This window comes from Indicator indicator, chromosome 13 (assembly GCF_027791375.1).
Source record: "Indicator indicator isolate 239-I01 chromosome 13, UM_Iind_1.1, whole genome shotgun sequence".
NCBI lineage: Eukaryota > Metazoa > Chordata > Aves > Piciformes > Indicatoridae > Indicator > Indicator indicator.
The window spans coordinates 17,521,727-17,544,238 of NC_072022.1; the positions used below are offsets into that span (position 1 = coordinate 17,521,727).

Here is a 22,512-nt window from a genome sequence, read left to right on the forward strand (position 1 = left end):
AGCAATCAAAGTGCTGCACTTCTTGTTTTGTGGGGCCTGTTCCTTACAAGCGAGTGGGCGGGCTGCACGGCTGCCTCTTCTCTAGCCAGAGGTGGTTTCCAAAAAAGCACGTTGTTTTCTGTCTGAGATAGCTGGACACCTCCTCTGTCTTGCTCGATTTACAGGCTCTCATTCCTGTGGGTGGAAGTCAGCTTAATTTGTCTGCTGCATTTCAAGCACTGAAACCAAACTTGTCACTCCATCAGAAGATCTTCCTGTGCTAGACGCTGTAGAAACTCTGCACTGCACCTGAAACTTTGACACACCCTTAGGTGGCTAGGAGCCAGATCCAGACAATCCCATCGTGTCTAGGCAGCACTGGCCACAAAACTGGCCATCAAACCACTCCTTCAACAAACATTTTCTTCCTCATACTTTCTCCATTCCCAGTTTCCAGACTTGACCCAGAATTGCACCAAATCTGACTTTGCTGCACATGCTATCACCTGGTTACTGGGACAAAAGTCACAGCTTCAAGTCTTCATAAAAAGGACACATTTCTGACCCTTTGTTCTGCTGAGACCTCATCTGGAGTACTGTCTTCAGCTATGGGGCCCCCAACACAAAGAGGACATGGACCTGATGGAGCAGGTCCAGAGGTGGGCCACAAAGATGATCAGAGGGGTAGAGCACCTCTCCTATGGGGACAGGCTAGGAGAGTTATGGCTGTGCAGCCTGGAGAAGAGAAGGCTCCAGGGAGACCTTAGAGCAGCCTTCCAGTACCTGAAGGGGGCTATAAGTGAGCTGGGGAAAGACTTTTTACAGCTATGGATGCCCAACCCTGTAGGTGTTCAAGACCAGGGTGGAGGAGGCCTTGAGCAACTTGGTCTAGTGGAAGGTGTCCCTGCCCATGGCAGGGGGGTTGGAACTACATGATCTTTAAGGTCCCTTCCAAGCCAAACCATTCTATGAATATACTTGGAGCATGCAACACTTCATGACCATATTTTGTGTATGTTCAATCAATGTGTCCTCTTTCAACCATATCTGCTATTTTCCTTAATACAAATTAACATCACCAGGGTTGATTATAAGAAAGAATCATAACACACACCCCAAAAAGGGTGTATTTTAGCATTTCCTTTTATTATAATTTTGACTAATGTCAGTACATAAAACAGAACAAACAGACTTTTGTACCAAGAGCAGGGAATTTTTTCTACCAACTATAAAGCTCTGCAATCAGAAATATTTTGACTCCTAAAATAAAAAACATTGCAATGCTATAACAGAAAGAGAACTGTAGCCAGTTCAGCAAGCTACCAAACATCTACCTTTTGTCTCCAAGCCTTTCTTCTACCCAAGTCTTTCTTCTACCAGTAGCTGAGTTTGTCTGAAATACAGTCTGAGAAAGGTAGCCTCACTTTTCATGTCTTACCATGAAACTAGTAATTCTAAGACCATCACAAGATTGGATGAGGCCTTGGACAACCAAGTCTAGTTGAGAGACCTCCCTGCCCATGGCAGGGAGTTGAAATAGATATCTCTGAGGTCCCTTCCAGCCTGAGCCATTCTATGATTCTGTAAGGAAAAGTGAAGGAGAAACAGACCTTCAGAGACATCAGGAACACTACAAATGATTGCCCCAAAGACTTGGGTAGAAGCAGCAATTATCTGTCTTAAGTATTTCAGTTAAAATGGCCAAGTGCCACAACCTTCTTTTTTCCTTTTAAAACCTAACCCAAAACAAAAAAAAACAAAAAAAAACAAAAAAAAAAAAAAAAAAAAACCCATACAAAAATATTTCCCCTGCTAGAATTTGGAGATAAAAAATTATTTGCCTAAGAATCAATTTATCCTGATCACATATTTTAAGATGCATAATATGATTTCAAAAAATAAGACATTGCTTAAAATAATTCCACAGGTAGTGACCAAACAGCATTAAATTATGGACAATGTGCTTTTGTTCCCACATTAGGAAATACAGGGAACTATTAAACCTAGACACAAGTACAAGCAGTTTCTCTATGCATACATCTTAGATTTCACAGTTTTTCTTCAAGTATGGGTTCATAGCACTGCTGTAGCTTACCATACCCTATCAAAGATGAAAAGTTGCTCTCCTTGGCAAAGCAAAGAGCAGCTGAAGCCTGCTGTGTTCAAAACATTTAACAGAGAGATACCAGACACAGAGCTTAAAAGTGGAAAAATGCTGCACTGTCAGAAAAAAAAAACAATACAAGGGATTTCTGATAACTGAAGAACAGCAAAGGACTCTACAAAGTATTGTAGGAATTTTTTTGGCAAGTTTGTACCAATTCACAAAGATAATTCCAAAGATTTAGAAGTAACTAAGGTCTGGTGGAGTGTTTTTTGACAGTACTATCACAAGTTCTTTTGGAAAAGACTTTTCCATCTAAGGTTTAGGTGTAACTATTGGACTTAACACTTCTGTGCTTCTCAACATAACAAAAGGTTCTCAGTGTCTCACTTTCAGGGAACGTTAAATGAGTTGTGCAAAACTGTGACAGTTATTGCATTTGAGAAGAAAATGGAGCTCCCTACCAAAAGCTACAAGGCAGGATTTGACAGAAAAGGACTTGGGGGTGTTGGTGGATGAGAAGCTGGACATGAGCCAGCAGTGTCTGCTTGCAACCCAGAAGGCCAATGGCATCCTGGGCTGCATCAAAAAAGGTGTGACCTGAAACTGGCCTGCAAGAAAGCTGCAGAGGGACTGTTTCCAAAGGGCTGTAGGGATAGGATGAGGAGCAATGCTTTGAAATTAGAGAAGATTTAGATTGGATGATAGGAACAAGTTCTTCACCATGAGGGTGGTGGAACACTGCAAGAGGTTGCCCACAGAGGTAGTTGAGATGGGGATTCCTGGAGATATTAGAGGTCAGGCTCGACAAGGCTCTGAGCAACCTGATCTAGTGGATGATGTCTTTGCTGACTGCAGAAGGGTTAGACTAGATGAATTTTGGAAGTCCCTTCCAACACAAACCATTCTATGATTCACATTTTTAGAAAGATTCAAATATAAACTAACTCATAAACAGTAGTTTCAGGCAGGTAAAAATGTCAGCTGCTTAGCAGCTTTATATTTAATCTGGCCACTTAAGTACCACTGGAATGTCACACTAGCTGAAGAAATCCTGTAAGTTTTCTGAAGAAACATTAAAAAAATAATATAAAATTCACAGCTGCACCTGAGCTCAAAGAAGAGAAAGAAGCTGCAACTCTATTTAGTAGCTGTTGAGATAACATTTTGCAACAGATCAGATTAGGAGATCTGATTGCTGGCTTTAATCAGAAGTGGTAGATAAATCAACCATGGTGTATTGCTGATTACCCTGTCAGCCCCCACTTCTGCAACTGTTATCATACACAGCAAAATACTGGAAGAGGCTGCCAGGATGTGGTGGAAGGCCCATCCCTGGAGACATTCAAGATCACACTTGATGTTGCCCTGGGCAACCTGATCTAGTTGGAGGTGTCCCTGCTGGTTGCAGGGAGGTTGGACAAGATGACCTTTGAGAATGCTTCCAACCTGATGCAATCTACAAATCTGTGTGAATCTGTGATATGTAGCGCAAGCCCAGCCAAGCTAAGAAACAGCCTATCAGTGTTAAAGAAAGTGACCCTGGCCTAAAACCAAACCCAAAAGCGTAACTTAAGAGTCACTTCTGAAGTAATACTGCTAAATCCATCTTGGAGCAAGACCTGAAAACACAGTTTGCATTGATTCTGTTGGGCACAGATCACTTTTTAAAAAAGAGAAGTGGGCTGCTATAGATTTTACACTGCAAATAACAGCTTGCAATGTGCTAAAAAACAGTATGAAAATAATCATTAGGAATCGGGATACAGGAAACACTCATGCACAGAAAACTGCTGTGGGGTGTTTATCTCATTTAACAGTATCAGCATTGTTCAAGTTTATTTGGCTACAGCAATGCCAGAAAACAGGACTAGTTCTAGTGTGCCCCATCATAAGGTGGACATAATGCTGTTGGAGCGAATCCAGAGGAGGGCCACAAAGATGATCCAAGGGCTGGAACATCTCTGCTATGAGGATAGGTTGAGGGAGCTGGGGTGGTTCAGCCTGGAGAAGATTTGAGGCGGACCTTAAAGCTGCCTTCCAATGCCTGAAGGGATCCTACAGGAAGGCTGGAGAGGGACTTTTCATATGGGTTCCTAGGGACATGACAAGGGGGAATGGTTTTAAGCTGAGGGAGAGTAGGTTTAGACTGGATCTGAGGAAGAAGTTCTTCCATACAAGGGTGGTGAGGCTCTGGACAGGCTGCCCAGAGAGGCTGCAGATTCCTCCTTCCTGGAAGTGTTCAAGGCCAGATTGGCTGAGGCCTTGGGCAACCAAGTCTATTTGAGAGGTGTCCCTGCCTATGGCAGGGAGGTTAAGAGTAGATGATCTCTGAGGTCCCTTCCAGCCTAGGCCATTCTAGGAGTGTATGATTCTATGACTGATTTTTGCTGACCTATGAGAAACTCTAGAAGTTATCTACAATAGAGGGAGAGATTTTAGGCAAACAATAAAGAATACATATCCCTCAAGGTTAAATCTGAAGGAAACAAAGCCTGTCATACAAAATACAGTGTGTGTCCTCATTTCTTTCCTTAAGACACAAGGCGTGGTTGAAGATTTACAGGATACTTGCAGAGGCAAAGGAAATCATCCACACTATGCAGAGACACACACCTGTAAACACTGCAAAAAAACCCATGAAATGAACCTTGTAGGGATCCTTATTGAGGTGACTACTGCATGCCACTGGACAAGGTACCACTGAGAGTTATTTATTTCTAAATGTAATACAAAGTTAAAAGCAGGGAGCTAATAAAGCCATATTTAAAAAGAAATTAAAAAAAAATCTAATGCCATATCAAGCTAGAAAAGTTTCAATTTCTACTTTGTGCCATAATACAATGAAAAAATTGAAAATAAGCTCAGTATAAGGATTACTAAACAAAACCAAAGTCAGATACATATAATATATAAAATACCAGGGGATTACATGTTATGAAATACTTATCACAAGAGTGACTGCAATGCATTTCCATCTTAAACTCTAAAACTCCAAGTCACATGTGGAGCAAAAGGCATTGTTTCATAATTCAACTCCAGAAGGTCTTCGTTCAGTTAGAGTATAAAATAATCTAAATTCAAGACAGAAAAAAAAGCAATTTAAAAATCAGCTAAATTCTTACAGTTAGAAACCTGAAAGCACTGCAGACATTTTAAAAGTCACAATGAAACAATGACTGTGTTATGAGTTTGAAAGCCACTTCTTCACACAATTTCAAAGACTCCTTCTGTGACTCATGCCAGCATATATTGTACAGGCTTCTACATAGCGGCATTTATTTTTATATATACATATACATACATACATACATATACATACATACATATATATATATGTAATGCAGCAAGAGCAGTGTGGTCAGCAGGTCAGGAGATGTGATTCTTGCCCCTTTACTCTGCCCTTGTGAGACCCCACCTCGAATACTGTGTCCAGTTCTGGTGTCCCGCTCACAAGAAGGACACAAGAGCTGTTGGAGTGAGTCCAAAGGAGGGCCACAAAATGATTCAAAGGCTAGAGCACCTCTTCTATGACGATAGGCTGAGAGAGCTGTGGTTGTTCAGCCTAGAGAGAATAAGGCTCCAGGGGGACCTTAGAGATGCCTTCCGATACCTGAAGGAAGGCTGGAGAGTGACTTTTCATAAGGGTGTCTCGAGACAAGAACAAGGGGGGACGGTTTTAAGCTGAGGGAGAGTAGGTTTAGACTGGATCTGAGGAAGAAGTTCTTCAGCATGAGAGTGGTGAGGCTCTGAAACTGGTTGCCTGGAGTGGCTATGGATGTCCCCTTCCTGGAGGTGTTCAAGGCCAGATTGGGTAAGGTCTTGGGCAACCAAGTCTAGTTGAAAGGTGTCCCTGCCCATGGCAGGGAGGTTGGAGTAAATGATCTCTGAGGTCCCTTCCAACCTAGGCCATTCTATGATTCCATGATACATTTACACACACAATCACACTAATGTTTAGCTTGGCTCCAAGCCATTTCACTTCACAAACAGCAATTAAACCTTAAAAATTAGAATTAAGTTTGAAATCTCTGCAAACCCAGCTTGTAAATATTTTTGCAAAGCTTATTGCTAACCACAACCACGAGAAGTTAAATACCTTACCATTTAAACACCTTAGCAAATTAGACAGGGTGTCCATGAACTGCACTGTTCTCTCCTTCTCCGCTTTGCATCTGCATCTGCATCTGTGCCTGCATTCTAGCAATCATCTCCTGCATGCGGCGAAGCTGGAAAAGTAGCACAGAAGAATCCTGTAGCCTAATCTCACATCAGAACATGATTCTTTGCTGCCACTACAGTAATAATTCTTTATGTTAAAGAGGAGATACATATCTGCATTAACCTCATCTTCCCTCCCTGGAGGTGTTCAAGGCCAGGGTGGATGGGGCTTTGAGCAAGGTGGTCTAGTGGGAGGTGTCCTTGCCCATGGCAGTGGGGTTGGAACTAGATGATCTTTAAGGACCCTTCCAACCATTCTATGATTCTACGATTCGCCCTCACACAGGACCTGCTTCAGATCTCACCTTCAGTCTTTCTGCCCAGTTTTTGCTATTCACTGTACTTTTTCTAGTCTTGGCTACATTCTTTCTGGGTTAAGGGGACAATGAGAACACAGATCTCTGCATTATGGATTTATCACAACGGCAGAATGGGAAGTTCTGTTTCACTTTTTATTCCTGGCAATCATTGTTTCTTACTTCCCTGCAGAGCTGAACAGACTTCTTCCCAACCTGCAATTGATAACTTCAGGACCTTTCCTCGTGGGAGGGTGACTCTCCCTCCCCGCCCAACATGCATTATCTCCATCACTGATGGGCACACTGAAATCAGGCATTTCACTGGATTCCACTTCTTCCAATAAATCAGCGTCCCGAGGCTCCTCTACACCTCTTCACATCCTGTTTTGTTAATGCACGTTGAATAACTTCGTAATAGCAAATTCTGCTTTTGCCTTTACATCTTATCAAGATCACATGAATCATTTGATCTGAAGTAGTGATACAAGAATAACAATCTCCACTAAATAAAGAACACAAGAACAAAAATCCCCATAGCAGAGAGTTCTGTCATCTTACTTCAGCTTCTTTTTCAAGTAGAATCTGGTCTTTATTCACTTCTTCTTCCTCTATTTTCCTAAAATCAGATGCATATTGTCAGTAACATGCATACATTCTGGATTTTGAACATTGGCAATACTTTGTTGACAAAAATCAAAGCTCTTGGAACATGCCAGACTTTCATAATACAAACAAAATCCATTGTAACACCTTCTTCACATGGCTGCAATTCATGTTTTAAAATTAATTTTAAGACATCAATTTTTCCCTTACTCCTTCATAAAGTTCTGTCCAGAACAAGTGTAAGTGTCAAAAATCGTTCTAGCCATTACGTTAAAACATGACAGATCTTTGCATCTTAGGTATGAATAAAAACTGTTTCTGAAGGAGCAAAAGTTTACCTGAACAAAATATTATTTTAACTGATTGCAATGTGAGTACTACACAGATACACCAAATTTAGAAACACTGCAAACTCACACTCAAATCTTCTCCATCAATACAACTGAATTAAAATACTAAGCTCAAGGTAATCTCTAGTATCAGGTAGTAGAACAAGAGGAAATAGCCTGAAATTGTACCAGGGGAGGTTAAGGTTGGGCATGAGGAACAATTTCTTTACTGCAAGAATTGGAACAACCTGCCCAGGGAGGCAGTGGAGTCACCACCGTTCCTGGAGGCGTTCAAGAAATGTGTGGACATGGCACATGAGGACATGGTTTAATGACCATGATGGTGTTAGGCCGAAGGTTGGACTCAGTCTTAAAGGTCTTTTCCAACCAAAATAATACTATGATTCTATGAAAAACATGTTTTAGATTCACAAAGAAAGATACCCCAACCTAACAGCATCTTACTGTCATAGGTCCTTGGCAGAGGCAGATTAAAATCCTCTGAAAACTGGTAAACATTTGTTTACTCTAGATGACTTTAGGTTCCACTAATTGTAAGACTTTTGTACATACCTGTTGGAGAACAGGCACTAGAATTTAGCAAAAGTGGGGGTTAGTTTTTGCAGCTTGAACTGCAGAGGACAGAGAAGAATGGCATGGCATCTTTCCTGAGGAGAAAGTTGGATTTTCAGGCTAACACTACAAGCAAAGAGAAACTCCGTCTCCTGAAAACTGACTTGGCATGTGACAAAACCTCTGTTAAGAGCATGACAGAAAAAACCCTGGCAAAATATATCAAACCCACTGAAAACTGTAATTATGAAACCCTCTAGTGGTTGGAACAAGAGAAGCAACTGAAAAATCTAAACCAGGAAACACCCAGTGTTCAACAAGAACTCACAAACTCAACTTTACAAGCCCTGTTATTTTAGTTTAAAATGGGGTGTTCTGCCTGTCTCTCTTACCAGAAAAGCTGTGCCATAACCATCATGGCTCAAAAGCAGGTTGAAAGACATTATTCCTGTGACTGCTACACGAAGAACATTATTTATGTAGAGCATGTTTCATAAAGCACTACAGAGTTTCTCTTTCTAAAGGTGCAGCCCATTAGTTAATTCTGAAAAAAAATTCCCTTTTTTTAACATATCAGCACTGACCTAACTCATAGATTTTCAAAGACAACATTTACAACAGACATCTGCCCTCAAACATTCCAACCCAACTGTGTTCAAGCCTTAAAAGAAAGCAGACACCTAACTATACCTTTTTAACTCCACAACCCTCATTTCAGATCTAGGCAATGGTTTTTCTTAACTCTCAGTGTAAGCTGGTTGACTGAACTTGGTGCAGACTGGAGCTGCCAAATCCTAACAATGAAATGCTAGGAGGGACAGACACTGAGAGAGAGACATGAAACAAATTCAGAAGAGGAAGAAACAGCATGTAACCACAAGATGCCAACCTGCCACCTCGTTTGAGCCTCTCGGAGCGGAAGTTCTCATAGTGAAGATCCTGGGTCACCTCCTGAAGATCTTGCATGTGTGTGCTGAAGGAAGAAAAAGAATTAAAAGGCACCTGTGTCACATCAGCTTGCTTAACCAGCTCTCACATTCAGCACTGTATTGGGTGTTCAGCAGGTACATCCATTTACATGCTAATTTTGAAGCTACTTTATGTTAAATTGATGCAATTAAAATCACAGAAAGAGAACACCTTAGACTCTGACATAAGCTGTCCTTCTGGGTGAGACAGTTGATGAAGCACTGCTGGGCAGGGCGAGTAGCAAAGCCTGACAAAAAACAACCAGTGGACTGTGGATGTCTACTCCTTTGCAGGTGTTTATCTACAAATAGACACATTTAAATAAGGATGAAGTGGCAGCAACCAGTGTTCGCGGGATCTGCAGAGCAATCCAACATGGTGTTTGACAAAGGAATTACACAAAAGATTATTTTCGCTGAATAAATGATGTTGGAATAAACCTATGGAGCCTATGTGGTCCAACCCCTACCTAGACCTAGGTCAGCTAGGTCAAGCCTGCTTGTGGCCTTCTCCACACAAATTGTGAATGCCTCCAAGGATTCCACAACCACTCCAAATGCCAATACAGTGTTTGAGTAGCTACCTGGTGATTGTTTTTTAAACTCTTATTTAATTGGAATTGTCTAACTTACATTAGCATGGTCCTCAGCTTCAGAAAGTCGTTATGTTCCGGATTCTCCACTTCAACAACACCCCATGGGTAGAGTCGACCTCTAACTTTTTTACCTTTGGCTTCAATGAGTTGATTGGATCCCACTACACAAAACGGAATGCTGGCCTGAAAGCCAAAAATGCAAAAATTACTAATAAAGAATCAGAACAAATAACTCCAAGAACGACTCTTGTTCTGCTCAGCACTGCATATTACAGTACTAAGTTTGTAATGCTTTTAAATTGAAGGTGTTAAAAAAAAGAAAAAAAAGAATTATTAGCATCATCTTCCAGATCAGGAAGCCTAGGCACAGAGACACAGGGACTCGCTCATGGTCTCATAGCAGGTCACAGGATGCATCTTGTGATAAAGCCAGCTGGGCAGTCTGGAAAAATACAGTGTATTACAGAATCCCAGATTGCATCACATTGGAAGGGACCATCAAAGGTCATCTTGTCCAACCCCCATGCAGTCAGCAAGGACACCTCCAACTAGATCAGGCTGCCCCGGGCTATATCGAGTCTGATCTTGAATGTCTCCAGGGATGGGGCCTCAAGAACCTCCCCAGGCAACCTGCTCCAATATTTCACCACTCTCATCATAAAGAATTTCCTCCCGATGTCCAGCCTAAATCTACCCTGCTCCAGTTTCAAACCATTACCCCTCATCCCATCACTACAAGCCCTTCTATATTGAAGCCCTTCAGATACTGAAATGCAGCAGTCTTCTCCAGGCTCAACAGCCCCAATTCACTCAGCCTGTCTTTGTAGGAGAGGTGCTCTGGCCCTCTGATCATCCTCATGGCCTCCTCTGGACCTGCTCCATCAGGTCCGTATCACTCTTGTGCTGGGAGTTCCAGAGACAGATGCAGTACTTCAGGGGAGGCTGCACCAGAGCAGAGGGCTGAATCACCTCTCCTGAGCTGCCGGCCAGACTTCTTTTGATGCAGCCCAAGATGCTACTTGCCTTCTGGGCTGCAAGTGCCCATTGCTGGCTTATGTCCAGCTTCTAATCCACCAGTGCCCCCAAGTCCTTTTCTGTGGGACTGCTCTCCATTTCATCATCCCCCAGCCCACATATCCAACCCAGGAAGTCAGTCTTACCTTCAGGAGTCTGGTCTGCTCTTTAAAATCTTCATCCTCATCTGATTCTGCATCAGGCAGGTGATAAATCTTGATGCCATGCTCTTCTATTTCATCCAGAATCTGAGATTTATAAGATAAGAAATTCAGATAATATCCATGTAGAGTCACTAATTCTAAATCTTAAGGGAAAACTACTTCACCAGTTAGACAGAGTCTCTTGAGAAACCTCGGCCTATCTTACTGAACCAAATTACTCTGAAACTTTGTTTTTAAACATCATATTCTTAATGATACTCAACAACTACTTGGCACAGACTTTCAGACAAAGAGCAATGTTCAAACAACACTGTCCTTTGTGGATTATACATAAGAAATTGAGGTTCTTTTAAACCTTTGCAGTCTTTTTTTTAAACTATAAAGCATTGACTCAGAGGTCATAATTGCTTTGAGCAGCCTAAAACTCCTTGCTGTTGTCTCTGAATGACTATTTGGGGCTATGGGTGATAGGTTTTTAAACACTATCTGAGCTACAGACAATGACAAGTATTTTTCTCTGTCTTCATGACTGCCAAGAATAGCATCTGCAGCTGGAATCCATTTGTCGTACACCCAAATTTGCTATTTAAAATGAATTCTTCATTTCTGCAGAATTATAGCACAAAACGTCTATCAAAGTGAAGTATATGTCTCTGTATTTATTGCAAATTGGGTAGGATAACTGTAAAGATATTCAGAATAATTGCAAAAATCACAGATAAAGTACTGCATATAAGGACTAAGACTGGACTAAGTGTTCCTTCTGGCAACTTAATTCTAACACTTCTTTCTAAATTTCATAGTTGTTATTAACTCCTGATGGTTTGTTGCATTGTTCCCCTCCCATTCAGCAAGCAGTATCAAGTCCTGCAAGACTGAAGACGAGGCTGTAAGAGCTGGGGCTATTCAGCCTAGAGAAGAGAAGGCTCCAGAGAGACCTTAAAGCAGCCTTCCAGCACCTGAAGGGGACTACAGGAAAGCTGGGGAGCGACTGTTTAGAAGGGCTTGTAGTGACAGGTCAAGGGGCAATGGCTTTGAGCTGCAACAGGGGAGATTTAGACTGGAGACTAGGAAGAAATTCATTCCAGTGAAGGTGGGGAGACACTGGAACAGGTTGCCCAGGGAGGTTGTGGATGCCCCTTCTCTGGAAGTATTCAAAGCCAGGTTAGATGAGGCTTTGAGCAATCTGGTGTACTGGAAGGTGTCCTTGCCCGTGGTAGGGGGGTTGGACCTAGATGATCTTTAAGGTCCCTTCCAACCTAAACTGGTCAGGCTTTGGAACAGGCTGCCCAGGGAGCTGGTGGAGTCACTGTCCCTGGAGATGTTCAAGGAACATGTGGATGTCATACTTTGGGACATGGTTTAATGCTATGGGTTGATGGTTGGACCCAATCTTAGAGGTCTTTTCCAAATGGTGCAATTCTATGATTCTATAAAGAGTTTACAAAGCATCAAACTACACTTGAAATGATGTTGCAGCGTGCATAAGATTTTTTTTTTTCTCAGCTAGAACAGAGTGAGGTTGAATGAGAGCAACTCTCTCTTCAGTGACCACACTGCTGTAAGTGAAGTACAGCCTTTACTGGCAAGCTAGAAAATACTCACCCTTTTCTTCAGCCTTTCTCGCTCTTTCAGACAAAGTGTATCAGCTTTTGCAATCACTGGTACAATGTTTACTTTGTTGTGTATGGCCTTCATAAACTCAACATCCAGAGGCTTAAGGCTAAAATTGAAATACAAAAAATTTTAACTGGATATTGCCCAAAGATTTAAGGCTAAGATTAAAATACGGAAAAAAGTTGAATTTATTTTTAATTGAAATTACCAGTTCATTTTCACACCAGTATAGATCTCTCTCCTTACACAGAATAAATAACAGAATGGTTTGGGTTGGAAGGGACCTTAAAGATCATCTAGTTTCAACCTCCCTGCCATGGGCAGAGACACCTTCCACTAGACCAACTTGCTCAAGGCCTCATCCAACCTTGCCTCGAACACCTCCAGAGAGGGGGCATCCACAGCCCCCCTAGGCAACTTTTTGTAATGTCTCACTACCCTCACTCTAAAGAACTTATTCCTAATCTCCAGTCTAAATCTCCTCTCTTCCTGTTCAAAGCCATTGCCCTTTGTCCTGTCACTACACGCCCTTTTAAAAAGTCCCTCTCCAGCTGTCCTGTAGCCCCCTTCATGTATAGAAAGGCTGTTCTAAGGTTTCCCCAGATCCTTCTCTTCTCCAGGTTGAGCAGGCCCAACTCTCCTAGCCTGTCCCTAAAGTGGAGGTGCTCTGATCATCTTTTTTGGACTCCTCTGGACCTGCTCCAAGAACTGTCCTCCTTGTACTGAGCAACACACCCAATTCCAGCTCTTCTAGTACTTCCTTAGGTAATGGCACTCTGATTCTGAAAATCTAAGTCAAAAGCCACAAACCAAACCCCAAAGCAAAATAATGTTAAAAAGCAAACAATGGAGAAACACCTACCCATGCCCAAAGGGTGAAATGAAATAGAAGCAGCAATGAACTCGGTTATCTATGATGTGCCTTCTGTTCAGGCCACTCTCATCGTGCAGATAGCGCTCGAACTGCTCATCGATGTAAGAGATTATGGTCTTAAAACTGAAAAACACAGACAGGGGCAAGAAGTCATGCTCCTTCCCACATGCTCAAGGATTTTAGTGATGTTTCAAAGGTAGTATTAAAACACTAAGATGTTCTGCTGATGAACCAGCCTCCTGATGGACAAGAATTCATTTAGTGGTGCTGTAACAGTTGAAGAGCATAAATCTTAAAATTTTACTTGAATTCCAGAATAACAAACTCCTGCATGTCTTTAGGGGCTTTATAGAAAGATGAAATATACACAGATATGAGACACACCTCCACTTCTGCAGCAAATTTCTCTTGGGTTAATGTTTATCTTTCATAGAATCATAGAATGCTAAGGGTTGGAAGAGATCTCCAGAGATTATCAAGTCCAACACCCTGCCAGAGCAGGATCACCTAGGGCAGGTCACCCAAGAACACATCCAGATGAGTCTTGAAAATCTCCAGAGGCAACTCCACTACCTCTCTGTGCAGCCTGCTCCAGGGCTCCAGCACCCTCATAGTAAAAAAGTTTTTTTCCCCACACTGAGATGGAAGTTCCTGTGATTGAGTTTGCATCCATTGCTCTTTGTCCCATCACTGGGTAACACTGAAGAGACTGGCTCCATCCTCCTGACAGCCACTCTTCAGATATTTGTAGACATTGATAAGGTCCCCTCTCAGCCTTCTCTTCAGATATTTGTAGACATTGATAAGGTCCCCTCTCAGCCTTCTCTTCTTCAGACTTTCCTCTTATCAGTCTTTCCTTATCAGACAGATGTTCCAGTCCCTTCATCATCCTTGTAGCCCTTCACTGAACTTTCTCCAGTACTTCCTTGTCCCTCTTGAACAGGGGAGCCCAGAACTGTACACCAGATGTGGTCTAACTAGGGCTGAGAAGAGGGGCAGAATAACCTCCCTCAACGTGCTGGCCACGCTCTTCTTCATGCACCCAAGTACACCAGTGGCCTTCTTGGGCACAAGGGCACATTGCTGTCCCATGGATAACTTGTATCAACCAGCACTCCGAAGCCCTCTGTAGAGCTACTATTCAGCAGGCCAACCCCTAACCTATAGTGGTGCATGTGTTGTTTGTCCCCAGGTGCAGGACTCTACACTTAACCTTGTTTAAATTCCTTAGATTCTCTTTGCCCAGCTCTCCAGTCCATCCAGATCACACTGGATGGCAGCACAGCCTGACAGGGTGTCAGCCACTCCTCCCAGTTTGGTATCATCAGCAAACTGGCTGAGGGTACACTCCATCTCTTCATCAACATTAATTAGATGTGCTCAAGATAATCAAAGCTTCTTGTTCAAAACTGATTTAAAAATCACAGAATGGTTTGGACTGGATCACAGAATGCACTGGGTTGGATGGGACCTCTAAAGGTCACCTAGTCCAAGCCCCCTGCAGTAAGCAGGAACATCCCCAACTAGATCAGGTTGCTTAGAGCCCCATCAAGCCTGATTTTGAGTGTCTTCAAGGCCTCTGCTACCTCCCTGGGCAACCTATTCCAGCATTCCACCACCCTCACATTAAAGAGCTTCTTCCCAATGTCCAAGCTAAATTTACCCTGCTCTATTTTCACATCATTCCACCTCATCCTATCACTACAAGTCTTTGTAAAAGGTCCCTCCCCAGCTTTCTTCTTGGCTCCATTCAGGTACTGGAAGGCTGCTACAAGGTCTCCATGGAGCCTTCTCTTCTCCAGGATGAACAACTCCAACTCTCTCAGCCTGTAGGATGGATCTAGTCCACTTCTCCTGCCATAGGTAGGGACATCTTTCAGTGGGTCAGGTTGCTCAAAACCTTGACCAACCTGTCCATAAACACTTTCAGTGATGGGGCATCCACAACTCCTCTTTATGTGCAAGCAAGATCTACCCTGTTTCAGTTTAAAACCATTGCTCCTTGCCCTGTTAGTACAGGCCCTAATGGTAAATCTCTCTCTCTTTCTTTCCTCACATACATTTAAAGGCCTTAATAAGGTCTTCCTAGAGCCTTCTCCTCTCCAGGATGAACAACTCCATCTCTCTTAGTCTTTCTTCACTGCTCTTACAGCCCTCTGATCATCCTCGTGGACCTCCTCTGGACCCACTCTAACTGGTGCTGGGGGCTCCAGAACTAGTTGCAGGTCACACAGCACAGAAGGGAAGAATCTCCTCCCTCAACCTGCCAGACACACTTCTTTGTATGCAGCCCAGGATACAAATGGCTTTTGTGGACGCAAATGCAGATCACGAGCTCATGTCCAATTTTTTGTCCACCAGTATCCCAGAACTGCTCTCAGACCATTCATCTCCCAGTCTATATTGATATTGAGGATTTCCCCAATTCAGGTGCAGGACCTTGCACTTGGTCTTGTTGAACTTCAAGAGGTTTGCATGGGCTCACTCTTCAAGCCTATCAAAGGTCCCTCTGGATGGCATCCCTTCCCTGTAGTGAACCAACTATACTGCTCAGCTTGGTATCATGCGCAAACTTGCTGAGGGTGGAATCAATTGCACTATGTCATTGATCAAGATATTAAATAGTACCAGTCCCACTACAGACCCTGGAGGGATACCACTCATTACTGTCTTCCACTTAGACTTTGAGCCATTGCCTGTAACTCTTCATCTTGACACACCCCGCCCCCAGATATTTATAGACATTCCTAAGACCCCCTCTCAGTCTTCTCTTCGCCAGACTATGCAGCCTCAGGTCTCTCAGTCTTTCTTCACAGAAGAGATGTTCAAGTCCCTCATCATCCTCATAGCCTCCGATGAACACTCTCCAGTAGATCACTCTCCCTCTTAAACTGGGGAGCCCCACACTGCACAGAGTATTCCAGGTGTGGTCTCACCAGGGCAAAGTAAAGGAGGAGTAGAACCTCTCTAGACCTACTGGACACACTTTTAATTGTATACTGTTATTAATAAAGAATCATAGAATCATTTAGGCCGGAAAAGACCAATCATGAATATAGCCCCACTTTATTTATTCCACCCACCACTGCTACCCCACCTTGAACAAGCATGAAAAGGATGCCATTCTTCATCCACAGTTCAATACATTTGAATACGCACAATACTGTGCGTAATACTCTGTGTAGTATAATAATAGTAATATAATAATGCCCTCTGTACGTACCAGTCCCGACAATTGATAGCATCACCGTAGCCTGGTGTATCCACAACCGTCAGACGGAGCTTCACACCCCTCTCCTCAATCTCAACTGTTGAGGCTTCAATCTGCACGGTGCGTTCAATCTTCTCTAAAAGACAATAAACTCGAGCTTTCAGAGTAGAATTTCTAAGACTGTTATTTTGAGACAAGCTCAAAAGATTCATTGGCAGATGCAGCCATATATTATACACAGATGACCTTCCAAGCTTTGATAGCAGCTAGACACAGTACTTCAGTTCTTCATATTTTCTTAGGTAAGTGTACAAGAATTCATACTTGTCTCCAATGTAATGTAGAAACCAGGGCAAAAAGGACTGAGGAAAAACTATATCTAAGCAGCAATTTGGAGAACAATACTAAATTACCTGTAATGGATTCTTTTCTGATGGCTGAATCATCAACTAACAGGATCATAGAATCATAGAACATTAGGGGTTGGAAGGGACCTTGAAAGACCATGAAGTCCAACCCCCCTGCAAGGGCAGGATCACCTAGGGCAAATCACACAGGAACAAATCCAGATGGGTCTTGAATATCTCCAGAGGTGACTCCACACCCTCTCTGGACAGGCTGTTCCAGGGCTCCAGCACCTTCACAGCAAAGAAGTTTCTTTTCATGTTGAGGTGGAACCTCCTCTGTTCCAGCTTGAACCTGTTATTCCTTCTCCTATCACTGGGCACCACCAAAAAGAGCCTGGCACTTCCATCTTGACACCCACCCCTCAGATACTTATAGACATTCATAAGATCCCCTCTCAGCCCTCTCCACTCCACACTAAACAGCCCAAGGTCTCTCAGCTTTTCTTTATAAAAGAAACATTCAAGTCCCTTCATTCTCATAGCTCTCTGCTAAACTTTCTCCAGTAGTTCCCTGTCTCTCTTGGAGAACCCCAAACTGGACACAGTATTCCAGGTGTGGTCTCACCAGGGCAGAGTAAAGGAGGAGGACAACCTCACTGGACCTACCTGCCACACTCTTATCAATGCATCCCAGGATGCTGTCAGTCCTCTTGGCCGCAAGGGCACATTACTGGGCCATGGATAATTTACTGTCCATTAGGACTCCAAGGTCTTTCTCCAAGGATAAACTGAAGCAAGTCATTCAGCAAGTACCAAAGGGGGGAACAAAGCAATTTTTCTATTCTTTTATAACATTCTCTTTGGTTGGATTACTGTATGCCTTGGTTAACAGGTCCCACTGTAAAGCTTCCCTAGCCTCTAGCGGATCGACACAGCCACCCAGATTGGTGTCATCTGCAAACTTCCTGAGGGTGTACTCAATCCCCTCATTCAGATCATTAATAAAGATATTAAAGAAGACAGGACCCAGTACTGAATTGTTGCAGCTAGAAATCAATACTGGCTATGACTGAAATCCAAAGGGAAAAGCACTCAATTCAAAAAACATTGAGAACAGAGAAATCTGAACAAAGGTGTGCTTACCAGCAGCTCCTGGGATGATCCTTTCTGGGTAGAGATCTGTCAAGAAGAGGCTGTTTATTAACGTAGATTTTCCCAATCCAGATTCACCTGTGAATCAATATCAGTTCAATATATTTACGTAAATAATTTCAGTTGTATCTAGACAGTAAGATCTGACAGGTTTTAAAAGTTTACACCTTATAATTTTGTTTTATGAAACTTTGCATAAAAAGGCTGAATAGCAATTTTTACATCTCAGCTTTACAAAACACTTTTTTCAGAGCTTTCATTGATGATTCAACGAGGCAAAGTACAAGGTCCTGCACCAAGTTTGGGGCAATCCTAGATATCAGCACAGGCTGGGCGATGATGAGATTGAGAGCAGCCCTGCAGAAAAGGACCTGAGAGTACTGGTGGATGAGAGGCAGCAAGGGGCACTTGCAGCCCAGAAGGCCAATGGCATCAAAAGAAGCACGGTCAGCAGATGGAGAGAGGTGATTCTGCCCCTCTGCTCTGGTGAGACCTCACCTGGAATACTGTGTCCAGCTCTGGAGTCCTCAACACAGGAAGGACACAGACCTGATGGAGCAGGACCAGAGAAGGGCCACAAAAATGATCAGAGGGCTGGAGCACCTCTCCTACAAGGACAGACTGAGGGAGCTGGGGTTGTTCAGCCTCTGGAAGAAAAGGCTCCGGGCAGACCTAATAGCAGCCTTACAGTACCCGAAACTGGCCTGCAAGAAAGCTGCAGAGGGACTGTTTCCAAAGGGCTGTAGGGATAGGATGAGGAGCAATGCTTTGAAATTAGAGAAGATTCAGATTGGATGATAGGAACAAGTTCTTTACCATGACAGTGGTGGAACACTGCAACAGGTTAAACAGCACTGGTTCCAGTACTGACCCCAAAGGGATGCCACTTGTCAACCTTCTACTTTTGGACATACGTAAAGTAAATCCAACAAAAGATAATGTGAAAAACTATGATAAAATTCTAGTAATTAGATTATGATAACATAGTCTTATAGATATTTGACTAGATAAAACAGTCAATTATGACAAAATTCTAGGAAGACAAAAATAAGGATCAACCTTGTCCAACACAAAAGACAGAAATAGGATAAAAGCAACACTAAGGTTCTCATTTGAAGAAAGCAATGAAAGGCTTGACAAAAGACTCTTTTGGTAACTACTGCAGTCCAAAACAGTTATGAATTTAAACATCTCCTATCATGAAGGTAGATTTAGACTGGAGATTAGGAAGAAATTGCCCAGGGAGGTCATAGTCGAGTGGAAGGAGTCCCTGCCCATGGCAGGTGGGGTTTCCTAGACAATCTTTAAAGTTCTTTCCAACCCAAACCATTCTACAAACGTACTGCCTCATCTCTCCTGCTTATTTCCCCTGTGCTCTCTCTTGTACAAATCTAACACACAAATGGGATTTACTTCTTGTGACACTGGGTAATAAAGAACCTAATTCTATTAGGGTACTTTTCACAAAAGCCTGTTTTAAAAGTAAGAATTAGAGAGTTCAAACACCAAAATCAGAAGTTACAGCTCCCAAGCAGTATAACCAGTAAAGATATAGTAAACCACTAAAGATATAACCAGTAAAGATATAGGCCCAAGCATGACTTGGGATCCTACTTAATAACACTAACTTCTCAGAGCATTGAGGTATTTTTGCAGACACACTAGAATTTTCTTTCTATTCCAGACACTGACACAGATTCTCCATGAAATATTGAATAGAATTAAACATTAAACTAGAACTGCTAAAAGAAAACCAAGACCAATTTAAAAAGTAGCAGTTCACATCCAAACCAATAAAACCAATTCTCATCCTCACAAGAGTATTCAGAAGGGATGGAAAGCCCAGACTTCAGATTTTTTTGAACTATATAATCATAAAGAACATTTTAAATTGAGAAGTCTCCTTAATGCTATTCTCTTAACCAATGGAAATGCAAAAGCAAAACTAGTTTTAATTTGTATTTTAAATGGAATTCTTGGATCCAGTAAAACAGAAGGAAGGAAGCAAAGATCGCTGGAGTGCACAACAGAATTCCTTTACTTTGCCCACAAGCCTATTAATATATTCAAATGTAGCTAGCAGATTGAGAGATGGTTCTGCCCCTCTGCTCTGGTGAGACCTCACCTGGAGTGCTGTGTCCAGCTAGGGGGCCCCATGGCTGAGGAGGGACATATGCCCAGAGAGGGGGTCACAAAGATGATCAAAGTGCTGGAGCACCTCTCCTACTGGGGCAGGCTGGGAGATTTGGGACTGTTCAGCCTGAAGAAGAGAAGGCTCCAGGGAAACTTTAGAGCTACATTTCAGTATCTGAAGGGGACCTACAGGAAGGCTGGAGAGGGACTGTTTAGAAGGGCTTGTGGTGACAGGACAATGGGCAATGGTTTGAAACTGGAGCAAGGTAAATTTAGGTTGGACACTGGGATGAAGTTCCTCATAAGGAGACTGGTGAAATACTGGAACAGGTTGCCCAGGGATGTGGTTGAGGCCTCATCCCTGGAGATACAAAAGATCAGACTCAATGTGGCCCGAGCAACCTAATCTGGTTGGAGGCATCCCTGCTGATTGGAGTTGCACGATGACCTTTGAGAGTCCCTTCTAACCCATTGCAATCTGTGAATCTGTGGTTTGTCATGTGGAAAACAAGTGCTGCATGAACTAATAAACTATAAAAGAAAGTTAAATGTTGCAGTAGAGAAGAGCTTTCCAACGCAAGCTAAAGCCTTACAAATTTGGAAGTAACATTCATTTGAATTCCACCTTCTCCATGAGCAAGAGCTAATGTTGAGAACCACCATAAAATGTTTCCTTACCAACCACCATGAGAGTAAATTCAAACCCCTTTTTCACAGACTTTCGGTGAACCTGATTGGGAAGGTTTGCAAATCCAACATAGCCAGGGGTTTCCGGATTGGTAAACTGAGCAGGCTGTTGCTAAAAATAAAATAAAATAAGACAACAGTAAGCAACCACTCAAGTCGTACTTCTTTGTGTAACTGCTTTCTTCAGTTATTTCAAATTATTTGAATTTACATGACACAGAGAAACTACACAGGTGTTCCTACTACTCAGCAGTTTCCCAGTGAAGTATAGAAAACCTAAGAACATCCTGCTTTTATAGGATTCTTACCCAAAACACAGTAGCAGAATGGAAATTTCAGTGAAAGTGCTCTAGGGATCTTGTATGCAACTCCATAACCAAAAATAAATCCTCCCAAGAGTATTATTTAACTGCAGAGGTTTATCTTTGTAGGAAATTACTTTAATATATGTTTTGCATAACTAAATCTTTCAGTCTTGCATCTTCTGAATTGTATTGATTAATAAGAAGTGCACGCAGCCCAGAAGGCAACCATGTCCTGGGCTGCATCAAGAGGAGTGTGGCCAGCAGAGCAAGAGAGGGGATTCTGCCCCTTTACTCTGCCCGGGTGAAACCTCACCTCGAATACTGCAGCCAGTCCTGGTGTCCCCATCATAAGGAAGACACCAGGAGATTGGAGGAAGGCCACAAAGATGATCCAAGGGCTGAAGCACCTCTGCTATGAGGATAGGCTGAGGGAGCTAGGGTTGTTCAGCCTGGAAGAGAAGGCTCTGGGGGGACCTTACAGCTGCCTTCCAATACCTGAAGGGATTCTACTGGAAGGCTGGAGAGGGACTTTTCGTAAGGATATCTAGCTACAGGACAAAGGCGAATGGCTGAGGTAGAGTAGGTTTAGACCGGACCTCAGGAAGAAGCTCTTCATCATGAGGGTGGTGTGACACAGGTGATCACCCACGGAGGCTGTGGATGCCTCCTCCCTGGAGGTGTTCAAGGCCAGGTTGTATGGGCCTTGAGCAGCTGAGTGTAGTTGTGAGGCATCCCTGCCCATGGCAGGGAGATTGGAACGGATATCTCTGAGGTCCCTTCCAGCCTAAGCCATTCTATGAATTCTTATTCATTTATCACCCATAACTTTGGCAAACAGAAGACCATCAAACTTGACGAAAGTTACACTTTCTGCCTTTGCAGTAAGTATTTAAAAGCAAAATATTTGTTTCGCTTTGTTACATTAGAAGACAGAAATCTTATTCTTACCTTGGACATTTTTAAGGGAGGTCAAGAACAAATCTAGAAAAAGAAGAATGTTTTTTCAGCTTATTAAAAATCATACAAGAGAATAAAAACAACGTAACAAGCCCAACAAAGCACAGAACAATGTTATATCCACCACTGCAAACTAAATTTAAAAAAGAGCAGATGTCCAGATTAGATAGACAGATTTTGAAACAGTATCAATTGCTTCACAGTGTATAAGTATTTGATTTTTCAATACTAACAAGAGGCAGAATTTCCAGAAACCATTGTTCCCAAACCATTCTAGCAATATGAATGTGGGGTGCCAAAAGCACTAGATATACAGCAAACCATTCTGATGCCTGAAAAAGAAAAGTTCACATCCTTTCCGGAAATGAACCAAACCAAA

At 42.6% G+C, this 22,512-nt stretch overlaps 1 protein-coding gene across 2 annotated transcripts; it reads right to left on the reverse strand.

Moving 5' to 3' along the window:
- Nucleotides 1-6,207: 6,207 nt before the first annotated feature.
- SEPTIN2 (septin 2) lies at nucleotides 6,208-22,133 on the reverse strand. Of its 2 annotated transcripts, none has more exons than XM_054386142.1 (11): nucleotides 22,125-22,133; nucleotides 20,863-20,983; nucleotides 18,043-18,129; nucleotides 16,565-16,688; nucleotides 13,330-13,464; nucleotides 12,456-12,573; nucleotides 10,833-10,934; nucleotides 9,710-9,855; nucleotides 8,998-9,081; nucleotides 7,162-7,219; nucleotides 6,208-6,312 (listed from the first exon to the last, which is right to left on the reverse strand). In XM_054386142.1, exons 1-11 carry the CDS (start codon nucleotides 22,131-22,133, stop codon nucleotides 6,208-6,210), a joined length of 1,089 nt encoding a protein of 362 aa, XP_054242117.1. The 2 variants fall into 2 exon arrangements, with proteins under 2 accessions (XP_054242117.1, XP_054242116.1); XM_054386141.1 differs by having other exon boundaries at nucleotides 16,565-16,709.
- Nucleotides 22,134-22,512: the final 379 nt, after the last annotated feature.